The sequence below is a fragment of the Leptodactylus fuscus genome, chromosome 2 (assembly GCF_031893055.1).
Source record: "Leptodactylus fuscus isolate aLepFus1 chromosome 2, aLepFus1.hap2, whole genome shotgun sequence".
Classification (NCBI taxonomy): Eukaryota; Metazoa; Chordata; class Amphibia; order Anura; family Leptodactylidae; genus Leptodactylus; species Leptodactylus fuscus.
In genome coordinates this window covers 134,514,669-134,531,971 of record NC_134266.1, presented here as the reverse complement: position 1 = coordinate 134,531,971, position 17,303 = coordinate 134,514,669, and the positions used below count along the sequence as shown (strand labels likewise).

General features: G+C 42.0%; 1 protein-coding gene across 4 annotated transcripts in view; it reads right to left on the bottom strand.

The window, feature by feature from the left end:
- KCNQ4 (potassium voltage-gated channel subfamily Q member 4) overlaps positions 1 to 16,171 on the bottom strand; it is a 149,433-nt gene extending 133,262 nt beyond the window's left edge. For 3 of the 4 annotated variants that reach the window (XM_075264676.1, XM_075264679.1, XM_075264680.1), the window contains exon 1: positions 15,404 to 15,877. In XM_075264676.1, coding sequence (XP_075120777.1) covers positions 15,404 to 15,672 — 269 coding nt within the window. In that variant the 5' untranslated portion in view covers positions 15,673 to 15,877. Of the gene's footprint in view, positions 1 to 15,403; positions 15,878 to 16,078 lie in introns of those variants that run through there. The other variant, XM_075264677.1, reaches the window with a different exon arrangement.
- Positions 16,172 to 17,303: the final 1,132 nt, after the last annotated feature.

Sequence of the window (17,303 nt, the reverse complement as noted above, 5' to 3'; positions counted from 1 at the left end):
TAAAATAGAGATGCTCTCAATCTTTAGCAATCTCCATTCAATAATCTATTATTTGCTACACAGACATAGAAATGAAGAACTATAACAACACACAGACCATCAGAATAGCCCCGAGTGTTTCCTTAACAAGATTTTATCGTCATTTTCGAAGATATATTTGTTTTTGGTTTGGTTTGTTTTTTTACAGCTACATAGAGCCAGGCACAATTTAGAGTTTTCCTCCCCATTAGGTCTTGCATTTCTTTCAGTCAACACATTTGCAGCAGCTTTTCCTTCTTACATCATGAGGTCACTGGAAAATTAGTCTTTAAATACCTGTCTAGAAAAGAAGACAATACACAGAGGTGCTGTCCTAACGCGATTCAGAGGATACACAAGTGTTAATATGTTCAGTCCTTGCCAACACAGAAATGGAAGCTAAATATAGGAGGATCATATTAGAACAATTCTTGTTCTTGTTTAATATTAAAAGTACAGTCTGTGTTAAAGTCTAATTATTTACCACAAGCCACTCCAAAAAGAAGCAGATTAAGAGCTCGGGCCATCACCTTTCATGCCGGACCTTCCACTGTAGTATGGCCGATGGAAGAACTTGGTGATGAAGCCAAGCCTAGGAAGTTTAGTCCCAACCCTTAGTGCTGAGAATGATCAACAATATAACACTTTACAGCTGCAGCATTTCTTTCATATTAAGGTCCCTAGGCTATAACTGAGGACTGTCCTCCGCTGATAACATAAAAAGGTTTGTACTTATTATTCAAAGGAGCTTCTCCGAGACTATTAATTTTTTTTTTACAGATGGACAAAAAAATGTGCCAAAATGGATTTTTGTAATTGAGACCACATAAAAATATTTTACCATTTTGAATGGTAGCAATGTAGTCACTGTTACAATCACTTTCTTACTGATACTAAGATGTTAACAGATGTTCTATAGGTTTTGAAGTAGGGCCTCCGCATTCGTTTTTCTAGCACATCCCACAGACGCCCAATCAGATTGAGATCTAGGAATATCCCTGGGAAAATCATAACATTTCTTCCTGGACAGACATAAAGTGATGCATGGAAGATAAGTTTGTCATAAGTTTCCAGTTTGGGTGTAAAATAAAGCAAAGATCCTCTCATTTTGTAAATATGTCTCTTATTTAATATATGTATTACTCAGGTGAATAGAACAGTACATAGAAAAAACAGAATCTGAAGATAAGAACAAAACAGAATTGTCAGTGTCTTCAGCTTTTGATGGTAGATTGCTGATAGTAGGCAACTAATTCTGAACTCCAGATTATTGTAAACCTCCAGTGCTAATTTCTAGTAACCTGAATTATAGTACACTACATTGTGAAGCTTTGGTGCCTAAAGGGTTAAAATGCTTTGGAGGGCAATAAGTGGGAGGTGAACAGATCTGTATGCTTTTTGGGGAAAAAAAACACTGCTAGCTATCAAGTCTCTAATGACTATAGTATAACTTTAGCTATTGGTGACTAACATGCTAGATTTCAAATTAAGGTACAGAGCAAAAAAACATTTCTCTTTTAGGGTCCATTCACACAGAGGAAAATGGTGAGGAATTTGGTGTGGAATTTCAGCGCTGCAAAAAAAAATTGCAGAAAAAGGAACCCATTGAAGTCAATGGGAGGCTTTTTTTTCAGCGCTGAAATTCCACACCAAATTCCTCACCATTTTCCTCTGTGTGAATGGACCCTCACATACAGTTTTCAACCCACTTTCTAACAGTTGCATATTGCTATTAAGTAGAGACTCATTCAATCTAAACACCTCAGAGACGACTTATTTCAGAGGAAACTGCAGCTGCCACTTCCTCCTTCCTCTTGTGAGCAAAAACCTAACAAGTTGTCTTCTACATGCATGTGATGTTCTCCACTGATCAGCATATGTGAAACAAAGAAGTGAAAGAAACAAAACACTGTAAATACTGCACTTTCTTGGCACAAACTAGTTTGAACCAAATATACGTATGTCTGTATTGTGAAACAATTTCCTGCTCTTCTCTGATATTACTCTTTCAGGAGACAAGAGGAGAGATAAGATTTTAAGCACAAACCAAGCTGTAGAAAAGCAGTGTTCAGGAAGAATGGGCTCTTATGTACTGTAGAAACAAACTATTACACTATTTACAAAGGTTAGAAAAGACGTTTCCTAGAGTAGTTTTCAATTAGTAAAAGCACGTGTTACTATAGTATATTGTCGAAAAACTAAGGACAAAGCAAAGTTATCAATGACAAGAATTGTGCTTAGACCAGATGTAAACCTACAAGAAGTATAACGGTGCCATCATAAAGACTACAGTTATATATTTTACTTACAAGACACAAAGAAGTTACAGTTATTTAAACGTTCACTGTCACTTCATGTGCTCATATGATGTGATCGCCAACAAACATACTAGTCATTCATTTACCTAATATAAAGTTTTGGGCTGAAAAAATGCTTCAAAATGCAGACCACTAGGTCTAGATCTCCCTCTTTGTATAAAGCGGGTGCTGACATACCCTGCGGATTTCTGTCTCATGCAATGCCCTCTGGAAAAGATATCAAGCTTGAGAGGAAAAATGGTTTTGGAAGAGGGTGCTGCAGAGAATGGTGGACACTTTACTGGTAAAGAAATGACCATCAGACACTTCAGGAGGTATATGTAGATGTACCAGAATGAATGAAAGTCCATTCTCTAAACTATGCTCTATGAGTTATGGGACACATGGGTATTTTTAGCAAACTTTGCCTAAATCAATAATTCATGCATATATAAAACACTTTGTAACATATCCTATGAAAGAAAAAATGCTTCTTTTTCCACTTATCCTACTATTCTCCTCCATCTTCCCTCTCGGTTGAATTTTATCCTCCTCTCTCAAGCTCAGAAAGTTACATGACAGCTGTCAAATGACAACTGTATATGAAGGTCTATGTAGAGGAACGGGCAGAGTAAGCAGAAATCTAGTGAGAGAAAAGGACATAGAGACTGCAACAGCTAATAGGAAGTTTCTATCTCATCCCAAGTGTATTTGGCACATGAAAACAACTAAGAGTTAAAGATAGAGCCTTTGTAGGGGAAAAAGACTAAAAATTCAAAATATAAGTCAAATAATGGCTAGAAATAGTGTTAGGGGGCGTTCACACTACCGTCGGTGTCCGACAGCTAGTGTCCGCTGCTAATGTCCGTGCAAAATCTTGTGCGGACATTAGCAGCAGACACTAGCTGTGTCTGTGACATTTTCCATTCATTTAAATGGACATCGGGTGTGTTCTTTTACTGTCTGTGGGTGTCCTTAAAGAGGACCTTTCATCAGATTGGGCATAGGTAGTTCTATATACTGCTGGAAAGCTGACAGTGCGCTGAATTCAGCGCACTATCGGCTTTCCCGATCTGTGCTCGGTGTAAAGCGCTATTGGTCCCGGGACCGTAGCGCTTTAGTGTCAGAAGGGCGTTTCTGACAGCCAGGGAAGCCCTTCTGCCCAGCAGCGCCTATCACGCTGTACTGTGGAGCAGGGAGGAACGCCCCCTCCCTCTCCTGATAACACTCGTCTATGGACGAGCTGTGTGAGCAGAGGGAGGGGGCGTTCCTCCCCGCTCACACTGTACAGCGCGATAGGCGCTGCTGGGCAGAAGGGCGTCCCTGGCTAACTGTCAGAAACGCACTTCTGACACTAAAGCGCTACGGTCCCGGGACCAATAACGCTTTACACTGGGCACAGATCGGAAAAGCCGATAGTGCGCTGAATTCAGCGCACTGTCAGCTTTCCAGCAGTATATAGAACTGCCTGTGCCCAATCTGATGAAAGGTCCTCTTTAACTGTCCGTTCCCAAAGATGTCCGACTTTTCAAGTGGGCAGCAAAACCTAACATGTAAAAGTTGGATATCTTTGGGAACGGACAGTTAAGGACAGACACGGACAGTAAAAGAACGCACCCGATGTCCATTTAAATCAATGAAAAATGGCACGGACACAGCTAGTGTCTGCTGCTAATGTCCGCACAACATTTTGCATGGACATTAGCAGGGGACACTAGCCATCGCACACCGAAGGTAGTGTGAACACTCCCTTAGTCTTTATATGCACATACTGTAATTTTTATTTATGCACCATCTGTTGAAAGGTTAGAGGTGATTTAAGGCTTCAGAAACTGTGTTGCAAGGGCCGCCTAAACCACGTATGGAAAAGTCCTGTACACAGAGGTTTTTCATCCAGCACTTTCAGTAAAAAAAAACAATGGACACAATAAAAAGTGGAAAGGCTGTGTGCGTTTTTAAAAATCGTAGTACATTCATCTTAACTTCGGAATCGCAAATGTTTTCCTTATAGACTTAATAGAAGAAAAAAGAAGGAACCACAGCAAAAACACAGTGAGAACACAGAGGAAAAAAACACACATTTTGGCTGGGTTTTTAAGCAGCTTATATTTTAGCTGAATTTCTCTACATGTGGCCATAGCCTAAGCTGTAAAGCAATCAAAAGTCGTACACAAATCAAGATGACAATGCAATTTTAGTAATGTGATCTAACAAAAACTATCGCCAGATGACAGACACTGGGACTTTTTTCCCCATTAGGAATATTTGACATTGTATTGACCATGATTCCTGAGAGTCCTTTAGTCGCCATGCAGCCTAAGCCTACCTATTATTTTGAATTTCCAAGGCTCATAATAAATGTCTCTAACGTTAACAACTGTTCTAAAATAAGCTTGTACTCAGATCTGTCAGACAAGTACTTCATTTTTCTAGCACAAAATTTTTACTTTAGACATTGATAAATATGCCTTGTAATTGCAGATAAAGAAATGACATTAAGACCGGGGCCCCACGGGCCAGAGATGTTGCGATCGGCCCACAGCAGAAACACCGCGGGAAAAATCGCAGCATTTTACATTAACAGTGAAGTGAATGTTCAAAGCGCTGCGGGAAGAAACACGATGTATTTCTGGCCATTCTAGCGAATCCCATCCACATGTTGCAGAAAAATACAAGCAGCAGAAACGCTGTGATTTCCAAAACAATTGCAACTTTGGAAATCGCAGCATGTCAATTATATCTACAGACACGCTAATGGGTTTCCCTATAGGTATAATGGAAGCAGAAACACTGCAGAGGAAACCTCTGCGGACTTTCTGTGAAAAGCACTGTGGGAAAAAATGCAATGTGTTGCTGCCACGGTTTTTCCCACAGAGTTTTGTTTTGATTTTTTCTGTGGCCTTAGCCTAAAAAGGCACCATTAATAAAGTGTTTAAAAAGGTTTTGCAGCCCAAATCAATATGTGAATCTGGTAATCTGAGTTCACATGGGGTTTTTTGTTCAGGATTTTGACACGGATTCCGCGTCAAAATCCTGACCAAAAACTGCCTCCCATTGGATTCAATGGGAGCCGGTCCTTTCCTTTTTCCGCAAGCATTTTTTCCCGCTTGCGGGAAAAAGAAGCGACATGTCCTTTCTTCAGACCTTTCTCTGATTCAGCCTCGCACGTCCGCCTTGCGACTCTCCCTCTGGACTAGGCCCATTCATTTGGGCCTAATCTGGAGCGGAATGCAGCGACTGGATGCTGATGCGGATACCCATTTTTTGGACCGGATTCTGAGGTGGCTTCCGCCTCAAAATTCAGACAAAAAAACTCTGTCTGAACCCTGCCTTAGGCTCCGTTCCCATGGAGTAACGCGCCACGCATTGAGACACGTGTCAGAGTGTGAGTGCTCAAAACAGATCCCATTCACTTCAATATGTGCCGGCTCACACACGCTACACATTGAAATCAATGGGCTAAAAAGCCTCCCATTGATTTCAATGTGTAGCGCCCGTAAGCCGGCACACATTGAAGTGAATGGGATCTGTTTTGAGCGCTCACACTCTGACACATGTATACGTGTCTGAATGCGCGGCGCGTTACTCTATGGGAACGGAGTCTTAGGGTCTGACATCCAGATCCTGCACAGATCAGCTGTTTCAACAGCACCAGAGTTCAGAAAGCTATAGAAGCAAATAGGGAACGTGTGCAGACTCTCTCTTTCTAAGAAATAGAAGTGGTGCAGCAACCCTGTTTATAGCAGAGGTTGAATTGAATAGGAAAATGTGCAAATGCCACCCAACCACTACTGTAATTTTCGATGCTCAGAAGCTGGAGGAACAGCTCATCTCTGTGGGTTCTGGGTGTCAGACCCCCACAGATCACATTCTGATCTTGTGGCTAGGTGATCATGAAAAAAGTGATTTTGACAACGATGTAACATATAGACTGAAACATTCCCCAAATGAAAAAATAAACACGATCGGGAGAAAGGTTCCATCTTTTTTAACATTTCAGAATGCTTGAAGGATAGCACAGGGCTCTGCTTAAAGCTGGACAATGACTTAGATATAATTTTCAATTATTTGAACATTTTAACTTAAAGAGGACCTTTCATAAGATTGGGCAAAGGCAGTTCTATATACTGCTCACAAAGCGGACAGTGCGCTGAATTCAGTGAAAAGGATATAGGCATAGGTCAGGAGAGTTACTATGTGTCCTTAAAGGGATTGTTCAGTTTCAAACCAATATTGATAGACAAATGGTATTGTTTCTATAATGAAAAGTTCTACAATTTTGTAAAATACTTTATCATTTCCTCACGGTTTTCTAGATCTCTGCTTGCTGTCATTCATTCTGCTTATTTGCAGTAGATAAAAATCAGTCTATGGTCATGTGATGATCACAGAGGGGCACAGCTTATTATAGTCACAGCACAGTAATCAGATGTCTGTAAGCTGTGCACTTGTGTGATCATCACATGACCATAGACTGATTTTTATCTATCGCAAGTAAGCAGAATGAATGACAGCAAGCAGAGATCTAGAAAACCATGAGGAATTGATATAGAATAATATAAGTCTCCCAATATTGATTTGAAACTGGACGACCCTTTTTAAGAGACTGTTCTTGCAAGTTAGTGTCCTACAGAAGATACCTGCTCTGCTAAAAATTCCTGAAAAGAATATGTAGAGAAACTCTAGAAAGTCAAGACCAGTGGGAACTTGGGCAAAGTCAAAATTACAATATAATGGTTAGGCTTCATACAGATCACTCATAATATAGAAATATTAGACCTTTAGGTATTCTTAAGGTTCCTTATGGTATAATGACTTGCTTAATACACGTGTTACAATATACAGTCAGAGCTAAAAGTTTTGAGACTGACACAAGTTTGTGGTTGAAGTATTTTTAATATAGTTTAGTCAAATGCTATACTAAAGTACTATTATAAGCAGAAAAAAAGCTAGCAGAACCCATTGAAATCAATGGGAGGAATTTTTTTCAACGTGGAAAATTCCACACCAAATTCCTCACCATTTTCCTCCTTGTGAATGGACCCTTTCTTGGCCGTGGAGCCAAAATTTCAATGCAAATAAATGAAGAAAAAGTTTCGATCTCATCATATAAATATGCTCCAATCCCTTGGGTGCACGGCCTTTTACCTCTGGACTGAACGAGGCAATCTTCGTGACTTGAATATTCCACCAAAAAATATAGCAGGTCCGACTTTGTGAAGGGGCATGACTAAGGGGCTGTATAGCCTCGAAACCCGTCGGCGGTTTTAAGCACTATGTTTTCTTTTTTCTGACTTTTCACGTTTTGGTTTATGTTGTGTGAGTTTTAATGGCTTATTAAAAGTTATTTTTTACCAAGCCCAAGGAGTGCGGACCTGCTATATTTTTTGGTGGAATATTCAAGTCACCAAAATTTCAATGCTTTGCTCACCATGCCAGTTTTACTTTGTCACATGCTACTCCATCATTGTTCATCACCAAATTTGTCCTTGCTCATTCAGAAAACTCGCCCTTGGGGGATGTTTAGATACCAATTTTTATTTATGGTAGTGTTTAGGCAAAAATATGAATGAGTCCACTCTCCTTTGAATGAAAAGCAACCATAAATAAGAATGGTCTAAGAATGCTTTTCTGTCCTCAGGCACATGTGGTCTTATATACTACTGGAAAGCTGACAGTGCACTGAATTTAGCACATTATCGGCTTTCCCGTTATGTGCCCTGGGGCAAGAGATATCAGTGCCATTACCGATCTCTGCCCTCTGTCAGAAGGGAGTTCCTGACAGTCTAGTTCAGCTGTGAGGAACGCCATAGACTTGTACTGTCAGGGGGGCGTTCTTTACCACCTAGCGATGACGCTGAACTGTGAAGAACACCCCCCCAGTACTAGAGTACCCTTCTGACAGTGGGCAGAGATTGTGCTGTTATAATGGCACCGATATCTCTAGCCCTGGGACACATAACAGGAAATTCAGCGCACTGTCGGCTTTCTAGTGGTATAATAATAATAATAATACATTTTATTTATATAGCGCCAACATATTCCGCAGCGCTGTACAATTTATAGGGTTCAGATACAGACATACATAACAAAGAACGTCATTTCACACAATGGGACTGAGGGCCCTGCTCAAAAGAGCTTACAATCTATGAGGTAGAGAGGGTGACACAAGAGGTAGCAGGGGCGGCATTGCTTATACAGTGTTCAGACAATTTTGTGCATTAGGAATTGTGATAGGCATGTCTGAAAAGATGCGTCTTTAGTTTGCGTTTGAAACTGTAGAAGTTGGGAGTTAATCTGATTGTCCGGGGTAGAGCATTCCAGAGAAGTGGTGCAGCTCGGGAGAAGTCTTGTATACGAGCATGGGAGGTTCTGATAATAGAGGATGTAAGTGTTAGGTCATTGAGTGAGCGGAGAGCACGGGTTGGGCGGTAGACAGAGATGAGGGAAGAAATGTAGGGAGGTGCGGCATTATGGAGAGCCTTGTGGATGAGAGTAATAACTTTATATTTTATTCTATAATGAATAGGCAGCCAATGTAGCGACTGGCACAGACCGGAGGCATCGCTGTAGCGTCTAGCCTGATAGATGAGCCTGGCCGCTGCATTCAGAATAGATTGTAGAGGAGAGAGTTTAGTGAGGGGAAGACCGATTAGTAAGGAATTACAGTAGTCAAGGCGAGAATGAATCAGAGAGACAATAAGTGTCTTTAGTGTATCTCTGGTAAGGAAAGAGCGTATTCTGGAGATGTTTTTGAGGTGGAGGTGACATGAACGTGCGAGTGATTCAATATGAGGGGTGAAGGAAAGGTCTGCGTCAAATATGACCCCAAGGCAGCGGGCATGCTGCCTAGGAGTTATAGTAAGGTATATAAAACCACATGTGCCTGAGGACATGAAAGCTACTCTTTACATTTCTCACAGCCACTGAGGAACAATTTAGGAATGAATAATGGAACGCGATGTCAAGATGCAATAGTGATAACTAAGTTAACCATACACTCAAATTTTGAGTCCATGGCCAGCAAACTCCCTGGATCTCAATCCCATTGAGAATCTGTGAACAGTCCTCAAAAAGTGGGTGTACAAAAAAAGACAAGATTGGGTTTATATCAGTCAGGATTTGGTCCAGAAGATGACAACCCATGCCAGGGAAAATTGCAGAAGTCTTGAAGAATAAGGGTCAACACTGTAGATACAGTTTTTGCATAAACTTGATGTCAGGACGGGTTCACACCCGCGCCCGGTCTCCACTTTGTAGGTTTCCGTCTTCTGCCCGAGAAACTGGACAGGAGATGGAAACCCAGCAGTCAGTGTCTGCCCGTGAACGCCTTCTGGTCTCCACGGCGAGACCGCTTTTTTTTTTTTTTTAACTGGACACAAAGTTCTGCATGTCCGACTTTGTGTCTGGTTAAAAAAAAAAAAAAAACGTTTTTTTCCGCGAAGAGGCAGAAGACGCTCACGGGCGGACACTTTGCAAACCCATTCAAATGAATGGATTTGAAAAATGACTGCCAGTTTCCATCTCCTGTCCAGTTTCTCGGGCAGAAGGCGGAAACCTGCAAAGCAGAGACTGGGTGCGGGTGTGAATCCGCCCTCAACAAAAGCTTGAAAACCTATGAAATGCTTATAATACCTACACCACATATACCACAAGAACACCGGACTAAATGATCTAAAAAGACTGAAGTAGCAGACTTTGTGAAAACCACAATTTGTGTCAAAACTTTTGGCCACAACTGTATAGAGCAGTGGTTCTCCACATGTGATATGTAAACCTCAGGAAGTATTCCACGGAGTCTCAGAGGGTACACACCATGGCTGGGAACCACTGTTATGGAAGTGGCAGATTTAGTGAGTACAGGTTCCAAAAGATGTCAAGTTAGGGTAAAGGGTGTGGGTCTCCTCAATAGTAGTGGGTAGTTTGTGGTGAATAAACAGATAACTTCTGATCTATGATATGTTGAGTCAATAGCTGGTCAGATTTTAAAAGACCTTTTAGTGCGTGTTTGCCACAGACTTGCTTGGTGCGATATTTGTGCCAGTTTTTCTTTCTCACTCTGTCACATGACAAACACTGGACTGAGGTTATGTACTGGGCCTCAGTTAACCAGATCTGGAACATAGACATCGTACAAAAGGAAATGAAAGTGTCTGCATGTAAGCGCGCGCTGTCACAGCTGTGCTGTTCTTCTCTAGGTGCCAATAATGTTCTATTATTGTGCAACGGCTAGAAGCAGCCACAGCCAGAACAAGATCATTTTAAGGACTATATTAGCTATCTTAGCTTGCAGAATTTAAGAATTGATGTTTTAGACATGCTACAGGGTAATGTTACAAAAGTCTAGTCTGAGTTCACACTCCATAGAGAAACTCTATGTAAATTCTTGGTAAAGCTGCAGTATATTGGCATCTATGTGGATTGAACTGCAGATTCATCAGAGTTTGTGCCATAGACAACACCGCTTCTAAGTGTAAAGATAAAGAATAATAGTAGTGTCCAAATCTCCTCTGCTTTATTTTCTATTAAAAGGGTATCCCTGTACATATAAACCTTATCGAGAGGGGTCCAGCTGCTTGGGACACCTCTCTATGAACTAGAATAGACACTTCTGTATGAGCAGCCCATTCTGATGATTTTTTTCTGAATGGCTGCCATGTAATTCAACATTAGCGACTCACCCTTGAGGACCAGTGACTGGCTTCTTCCCATTATACAGACACACTCAGCAACGTATCTCAGCAGTAAGAACTGGAGTCAAGGTCAACATTTCCATGGAGTTTGTATGTTCTTCGTGTGTTTGCATGACTTTGTCCGTGTTCACTGGTTTACTCTTACACTTACAAAGCATGATAGGTATATTAAACCTCTATGAATATAGCCCCAAATTGTGCATGTCTGAAAAATGAAAATAAGACTGGGTTCCACCGAGGACAGGGACTGATATGATTAATAAGTCTGTTCGCTACATCAGGAATTATACTAGAACTATCATGCTTTCCTCTAGTAGAAATGATAATTTGCAACTAGCTTGTCATGGAAAGGGTATGACAAAAGAAATGTTGGATTTACAGTTTGGAGAATGGCTTCTAACCTTGTACAATGACTACCTGCTACTCTGAAGTACTCCTGTGTTATGCTGGATGTCACCCTTTGCTTTAGCCAAATAAAGGAGAATGGGAAGGAATATAACAAATAATGAGCATGCTTAGCCGAAAAAGCCCTTTTAGAAGCCAATGAGGTATCGAGTAATACAGGAGAAAAATAAGAAAAAGTCTACCAATGATAGCAAAATGCAGCTGACTTTGTCTCATGCCATTTTTGCTGTGGTCTTATAGTAAAGCAGTAATAGTACACATGAATGAGTCAGGACAGCTATTGTCCTAACAGTGAAGTGCTACAGTATCGGCACAGATAGCTCTTCACTGGGGGGGGGGGGGGGCACAGAACGTGAAAGCCGATAGTGAGCTGGATTCAGCGCACTGTCAGCTTTCTAGCGGTATATAAAACCGCATATGCCCCAGGAGGTGAGAGTTCCTCTTTAAAGTAGTATTCCAACAACTACTATTCATGCCATATGGTTATGATATGGATCAGATAGCTGAATTCTGCTCTGGATCCAACATCTGGAGCCCCTACCAATGAATAGAATGAAAATGCTCTAGCAGTCTCTTTATCTGTTCACCCACATACAGTGGTGCCACTTGGTGCTTTACAAAAACTGCAACTAGTGTGTTTCAGTGTCAGTCAGTATGACGCAGGATAGTTTGGACATTAATGCTCGGCAACTTTTTTCATATTTTCCTTCCCCGCTTTCCAAAATGTATAACTTTTTTTTATTTTTCTGTCCACTTAGCTATGACGGCTTTTTCTTTGCATGACAATTTGTACTTTTATTTGGACCTATTTTTTGCATATTGTTCCTACGGCGTTCACTCTGCATTAACAATGACATAGCAACCCCATGGCGATAGCATATTTTTTTTTGGTTTAATCGTGTTTTACCACATTTACTAATAAAATGTAATTTTTCTAAATTTTTCTTGGGGGGTCACCATATTCTGACACCTAGAAGATTTTTAAACTGTTTTGTTGATAGACATATGTAAGGGCTCTTTATTTGCAAAGCAAGATGTAGTTTTCATTGGTACCAATATTTAATATGTATGGCTTTTATTGCTAAGTGAGGTGACCAAAATACATAAGACGTGCACTGTATGGCATAAATAATGATATTTTCGGATAGTGCAGACTTATACACACATGGGGATACCTAAGGCTAGGTTCACACTTTCGCCTGATCTATGTTCAAGATTTCCGCCACCAAATTCACTTAAAGATGACCTTTCACATCTTCAGGCACATGCGGTTTTATATACCGCTAGAAAGCCGACAGTGCGCTGAATTCAGAGATCTGTCGGTTTTCCAGTTATGTTCCCAAGGGCTGGAGATATCGGTGCCATTAGTTCAGGCACCAATCTCTGCCCTCCATCAGAAAGCCGTTTTCAGAACGAATTCCCTGACTGTACTTGTCCATAGACTAATACTGGGGGCGATCCTCACAGTTTAGCGTCATGGCTGGGTAGTAAGAAACGCCCCCTCTGGCAGTACAGGGCTATGGACAAGTACTGTCGGTGGGGGGGGCATTTCTCACAGCCCTGCTAGACTGTCAGGAACGCCTTTCTGAGTCCTAACAGCACCAATATCTCCAGCCCCAGGGCACATAACAGGGAAGCCGACATTGCACTGAATTCAGCGAATTGTAGACTTTATAGCAGTATAAAAAACCACGTGTGTCTCCGAGGATATGAATGGTCCTCTTTAAAAATTGTGGAGAAAAAAAGTCTTGCCAGCAAGATTTTTCTGTCCACATTTTTCATCCCTTTTTGGGTGGAAACCGGGCAGAAACCAGGCGGACCCCATTGTAGTCTATGTGGTCCACAGCTTTCCGCTGGTAATTGTTTTTCTAAGTGGATCAGGTTTCTGTTCATGGGTTCCCCAAGTGGTCCCCAGGAATGGAAACCCAAACACAGGTGTGAACCTAGTGTAACATGTTTTTTTTTATTTTAATTTGTTTACATTGTGAGTTTTTCAAATTAAAAGGTGGTGTTTTTAACTTTGTATTATTTATTTTTTAGACCTTATTTTTAACTCTAATTTTTAAAAAAAAATTTTCCTTTTTTCCTGTCCCACAACAGGGCTTGAACTTGAGGTCTGCTGATTTCCAATGCAATGTACTGCAATATACATTACACATAAGCTCCCTAAGGAAAGGCAGTCAGTAGGCCGTTACCCGCAACCCCTCTAACCCTACAATCTCATCACGGAAGATCCAAGGGTTTATGGGTGGTGGTGGGGGACAATCTTGCCCACAAACCACCCAGATGCCGTGATTGCTGTTGATCACGACATCAGGGGGAAGGAGTTGGAGTACTTTCTGACTCCAGCAGCCAACTTTATGTGGAAGTAATGCCACAGACACAGTTCCGGTGACCGTAGCATTTAAGCACTGTACTATTATGGCGCTGAGTGTTAAGTATATGCTCAAAGTGACATAACAGTATGGTACTGAGCAGGTAGAGGTTAAAGAGGTTTACACCTCGCCCCTATCCACAAGATAATAGATAAATGTATGATCAATGATGATCCAACAGCTGGTACCCCCAAAAATCAAGAGAATGGGAACCTGCAAGATCTATATCGGTGGCCAGCATGCCTTTCACTTCTATTCACTACCAGAAGTCATCCTTCCCAGCAGTTCCATAGTAGGGACTGGAATGATGGCCACACAACTCACTTTAATGGAGAGTTCATAGGAAATTACAGGTGCCCATTCTCATAATGGCCAAGGGATAGAAGACAAGTGCCATTGTTGTGGAGCTGTTTCTACGGTATGGCCCAGGGGCTTAGTCTGGAAGCATGGGGGTGGGTTAGGCTACTGTGTCCTTCTACTTGTGGGTACTGTGCTGTGTTGGTTGGAGTTGATGTGCGTAGATCCATCCATGTATCATATTTGGATGTGTGGTCCATGTCTTTTTTTCTAAAATGGTGCTATATATTATGCCTACTTGTGATTTTTTTTTCCCCAGAGGACAATTTTTCAATCCAATTTCAGTAGTTATTATCTCAAGGAAGTATATTACTATAACATAAAGGACTATAGAATTAATGGTGCTATATAAATAAACAATAATAATAATATTACTATAAAATATATACTAGTATCTATCTATCTATCTATCTATCTATCATTTATATACTACTAGATAGATAGATAGATAGATAGATAGATAGATAGATAGATAGATACAAATTACTGAAAAGGAAATTAAACATTGTCATATTTTCCACTGGCAGACAACTACTATATTTTGCCCTTGGTTGCTATGGTAATTCTTAAAGGGGAAAGTAAGTCAGAATTGTATCTTATCTCCACGTGTAGTTGAGGAGGCCTATCCTTGGCACAAACTTTCAATATTAGATCAGTGGGTGTCTGATTGTAGGCACCCTGCAGATCAGCTCCTTAAAGGGTAGATCTGTAGTAACAGCTTTGCCTGGCATTGTAGTTTAGTCCCATCCTATGGAATGAGGCAAAGCTATAGTAAACTGAAATACCAGTCATAAACCCTACTGAAAATATGGAGCAATGCCTGGTAAATAATAAATGGATAAAGAACTGAACAGCTTAACAGCAGGGATGCCAAGAGCTGGACCTCCACTGATCAGATCTATTTGTGGCATATCCCATAAACACAAGCTATTGTCCTCTGTAAGCAGCCATTTCAGAGTGAGAAGAGACTGACTATAGTCCAGGTATGTCCCTAGCCCATGGTGACTACTTTACCTCACACTTCTGCGAATGGCCTGTACCTGGAGTTACCTCAGTAGTCTCTGGAAGTGACGTGCTGTACAGTATATAAATAGCATATAATAATGTATGCAGACACGACGATAAGTACAAGTGTATAGGACAAGTCCCACATGGTGTATTCCTATAAGCCATGCAATGACCTAATGTATAGTGTCATGGCAGGCATGACAAGGTTGCAGGGAGCTGGTACACGCCGTCTACACCAGCGGGTACTCACATGAAGACGTGGTAGATGAAGGCCCATCCCCGGGGTCTCTCCAGCACGTTGTACAGATAGTTCTGCAAGCGCCGGTATCTCTTGTGAGACGCTGAACTCCGCGGGGGTCCCGGGAGCGGGGTGCCCAATAGTCCCAAGCGCCGGGGGCTGCCGCTCTCTGTCTGGACAGCTGTGAGGGCCACGAATTCCATTTCTTGGCCAGTGATTGGGGCCATTGAGAGTGACGGCACCCGGCCATTGTCTGTCTGAGGCTGTGCCCCCACTGCCATGCTCCCTTTGGGACACGAGGTCTCAGCTCATCACAGGGTGTCCGGGCAGCGGAGGGAGGAATGGATGAGGAGAGGTAGCCGCGGTCACGCTATGTGAAGGCAGGCAAAGTTCAGCAAGGAAGACGGAGCTGACAGGGGAAGCGGTGAGGAAAGTTTAGCTTCCATTACAGAGAAAAGTTTCCTATATAGTCCACATAGGCTTAATCCAGCCAGAGGCGCTGCCACCCGGTGCCCACCCGCGCTGCCTACATAGTAGTCTCTCTATCGCATAGCGTGCCCGCTCTCTATCTTCCCGCTGTCCCGAGTGCGTTCTCTCGTCTACCAACCTCCTCATTACTGAGCCCACCCCCTCTTATTACAGTCTGACAACTTACTCCCAACCCACTCATATCTAGTGCAATGTTACCTGCCTGCCGGGCATTGCCACAGCAGCGCCCAGGTCAGCACATCCTCTCGTCTCTTCTTCATAGACATAGGCGCCCTTTCTAGTACACTGACTGGCACAAGCTTCCCCATCACTGCTCTGTGCCTTTAAGTCTAGCAGATTGCTGCCCGGCATTGCAACTGTATGAAGAAGTCGAAGAGTACGAGCTAGGCGGCTACAGAGCAATCTGCAAGCGCTGCCCAGTGGCCATAGTATTCGGGTTTCCCTCAGGTAGACAATTATTGACCACGCTATTTAGCCTGAGTGAGCTTTTACTGCCCATGCCAACTCCTGTGTGCCAGCTCTGGGAGCAGCTGTCGGCGTCTGTTAATGGGTAGGGGGAGCAGCATCATAATGGCTTGCTGCTGGGTCACTCCTAGTTGCATGGCTGTCATTACACTGAGTGTAGTCTCTGGAAGACTGACATGCTGTTTCCACCACTTCTGCAGAGTGTGCTGACACCAATAAGGACATTGCTACCTTTTATACATTAGCTATTTCATAGAAGCCATTGTCTTATAGCCATCCAGCTGTATGGAGGAAGGTCAAATTCCTAATGTCATAACAGACTGCGGGCGGTGTCAGCCACTAACAGGCTCCAGGGAAGTCAAATATATTCCTGTCCAGACCTGACCTCAGCCCCATGTAAACCTCATCCTTAACTTGAAAATTACAAATAATATTTACCTAGATTGCCAGGGCCCCGCTCCGAACCTTGTGAGCCCTGGCATCTGCCCAGGTTTGCCTGGTACTGATGCCAATTCTGATCATATCCAGAATATACTGTCTCAGTCTAATAGAAGATGTCATTACATAGAACAGACCCTCACTGTGACAGCCCAGTCCTGGTAATAGCAAAATAAAATAATCTGTTTCTTAACACCAAAACAAGCACTGGGTCATACACGTGGAAGTAGTCACTTCTACATTTAGGAGATTTCTATGGTCATGCATTCTCCTTTGTTGTTGAGGGTGCCAGGTACTGTAGTTACAATCAGATAAATGCCATATTCACTGTTATCCTGCGATTCTGCAGAATATTTAGAAAAGTAAAGAAGGTTCCCCATTTGAAACTGAGAAAACATTAAAATCCCACTTATCTTGTAAAATGTAAAAATGGTTGGACATAGAATGACTCTGGTATCCAAATTGTTGTATAGAATCTGTATAAAATCTACAGCAGAATATAGGACAACACTGCTTACAC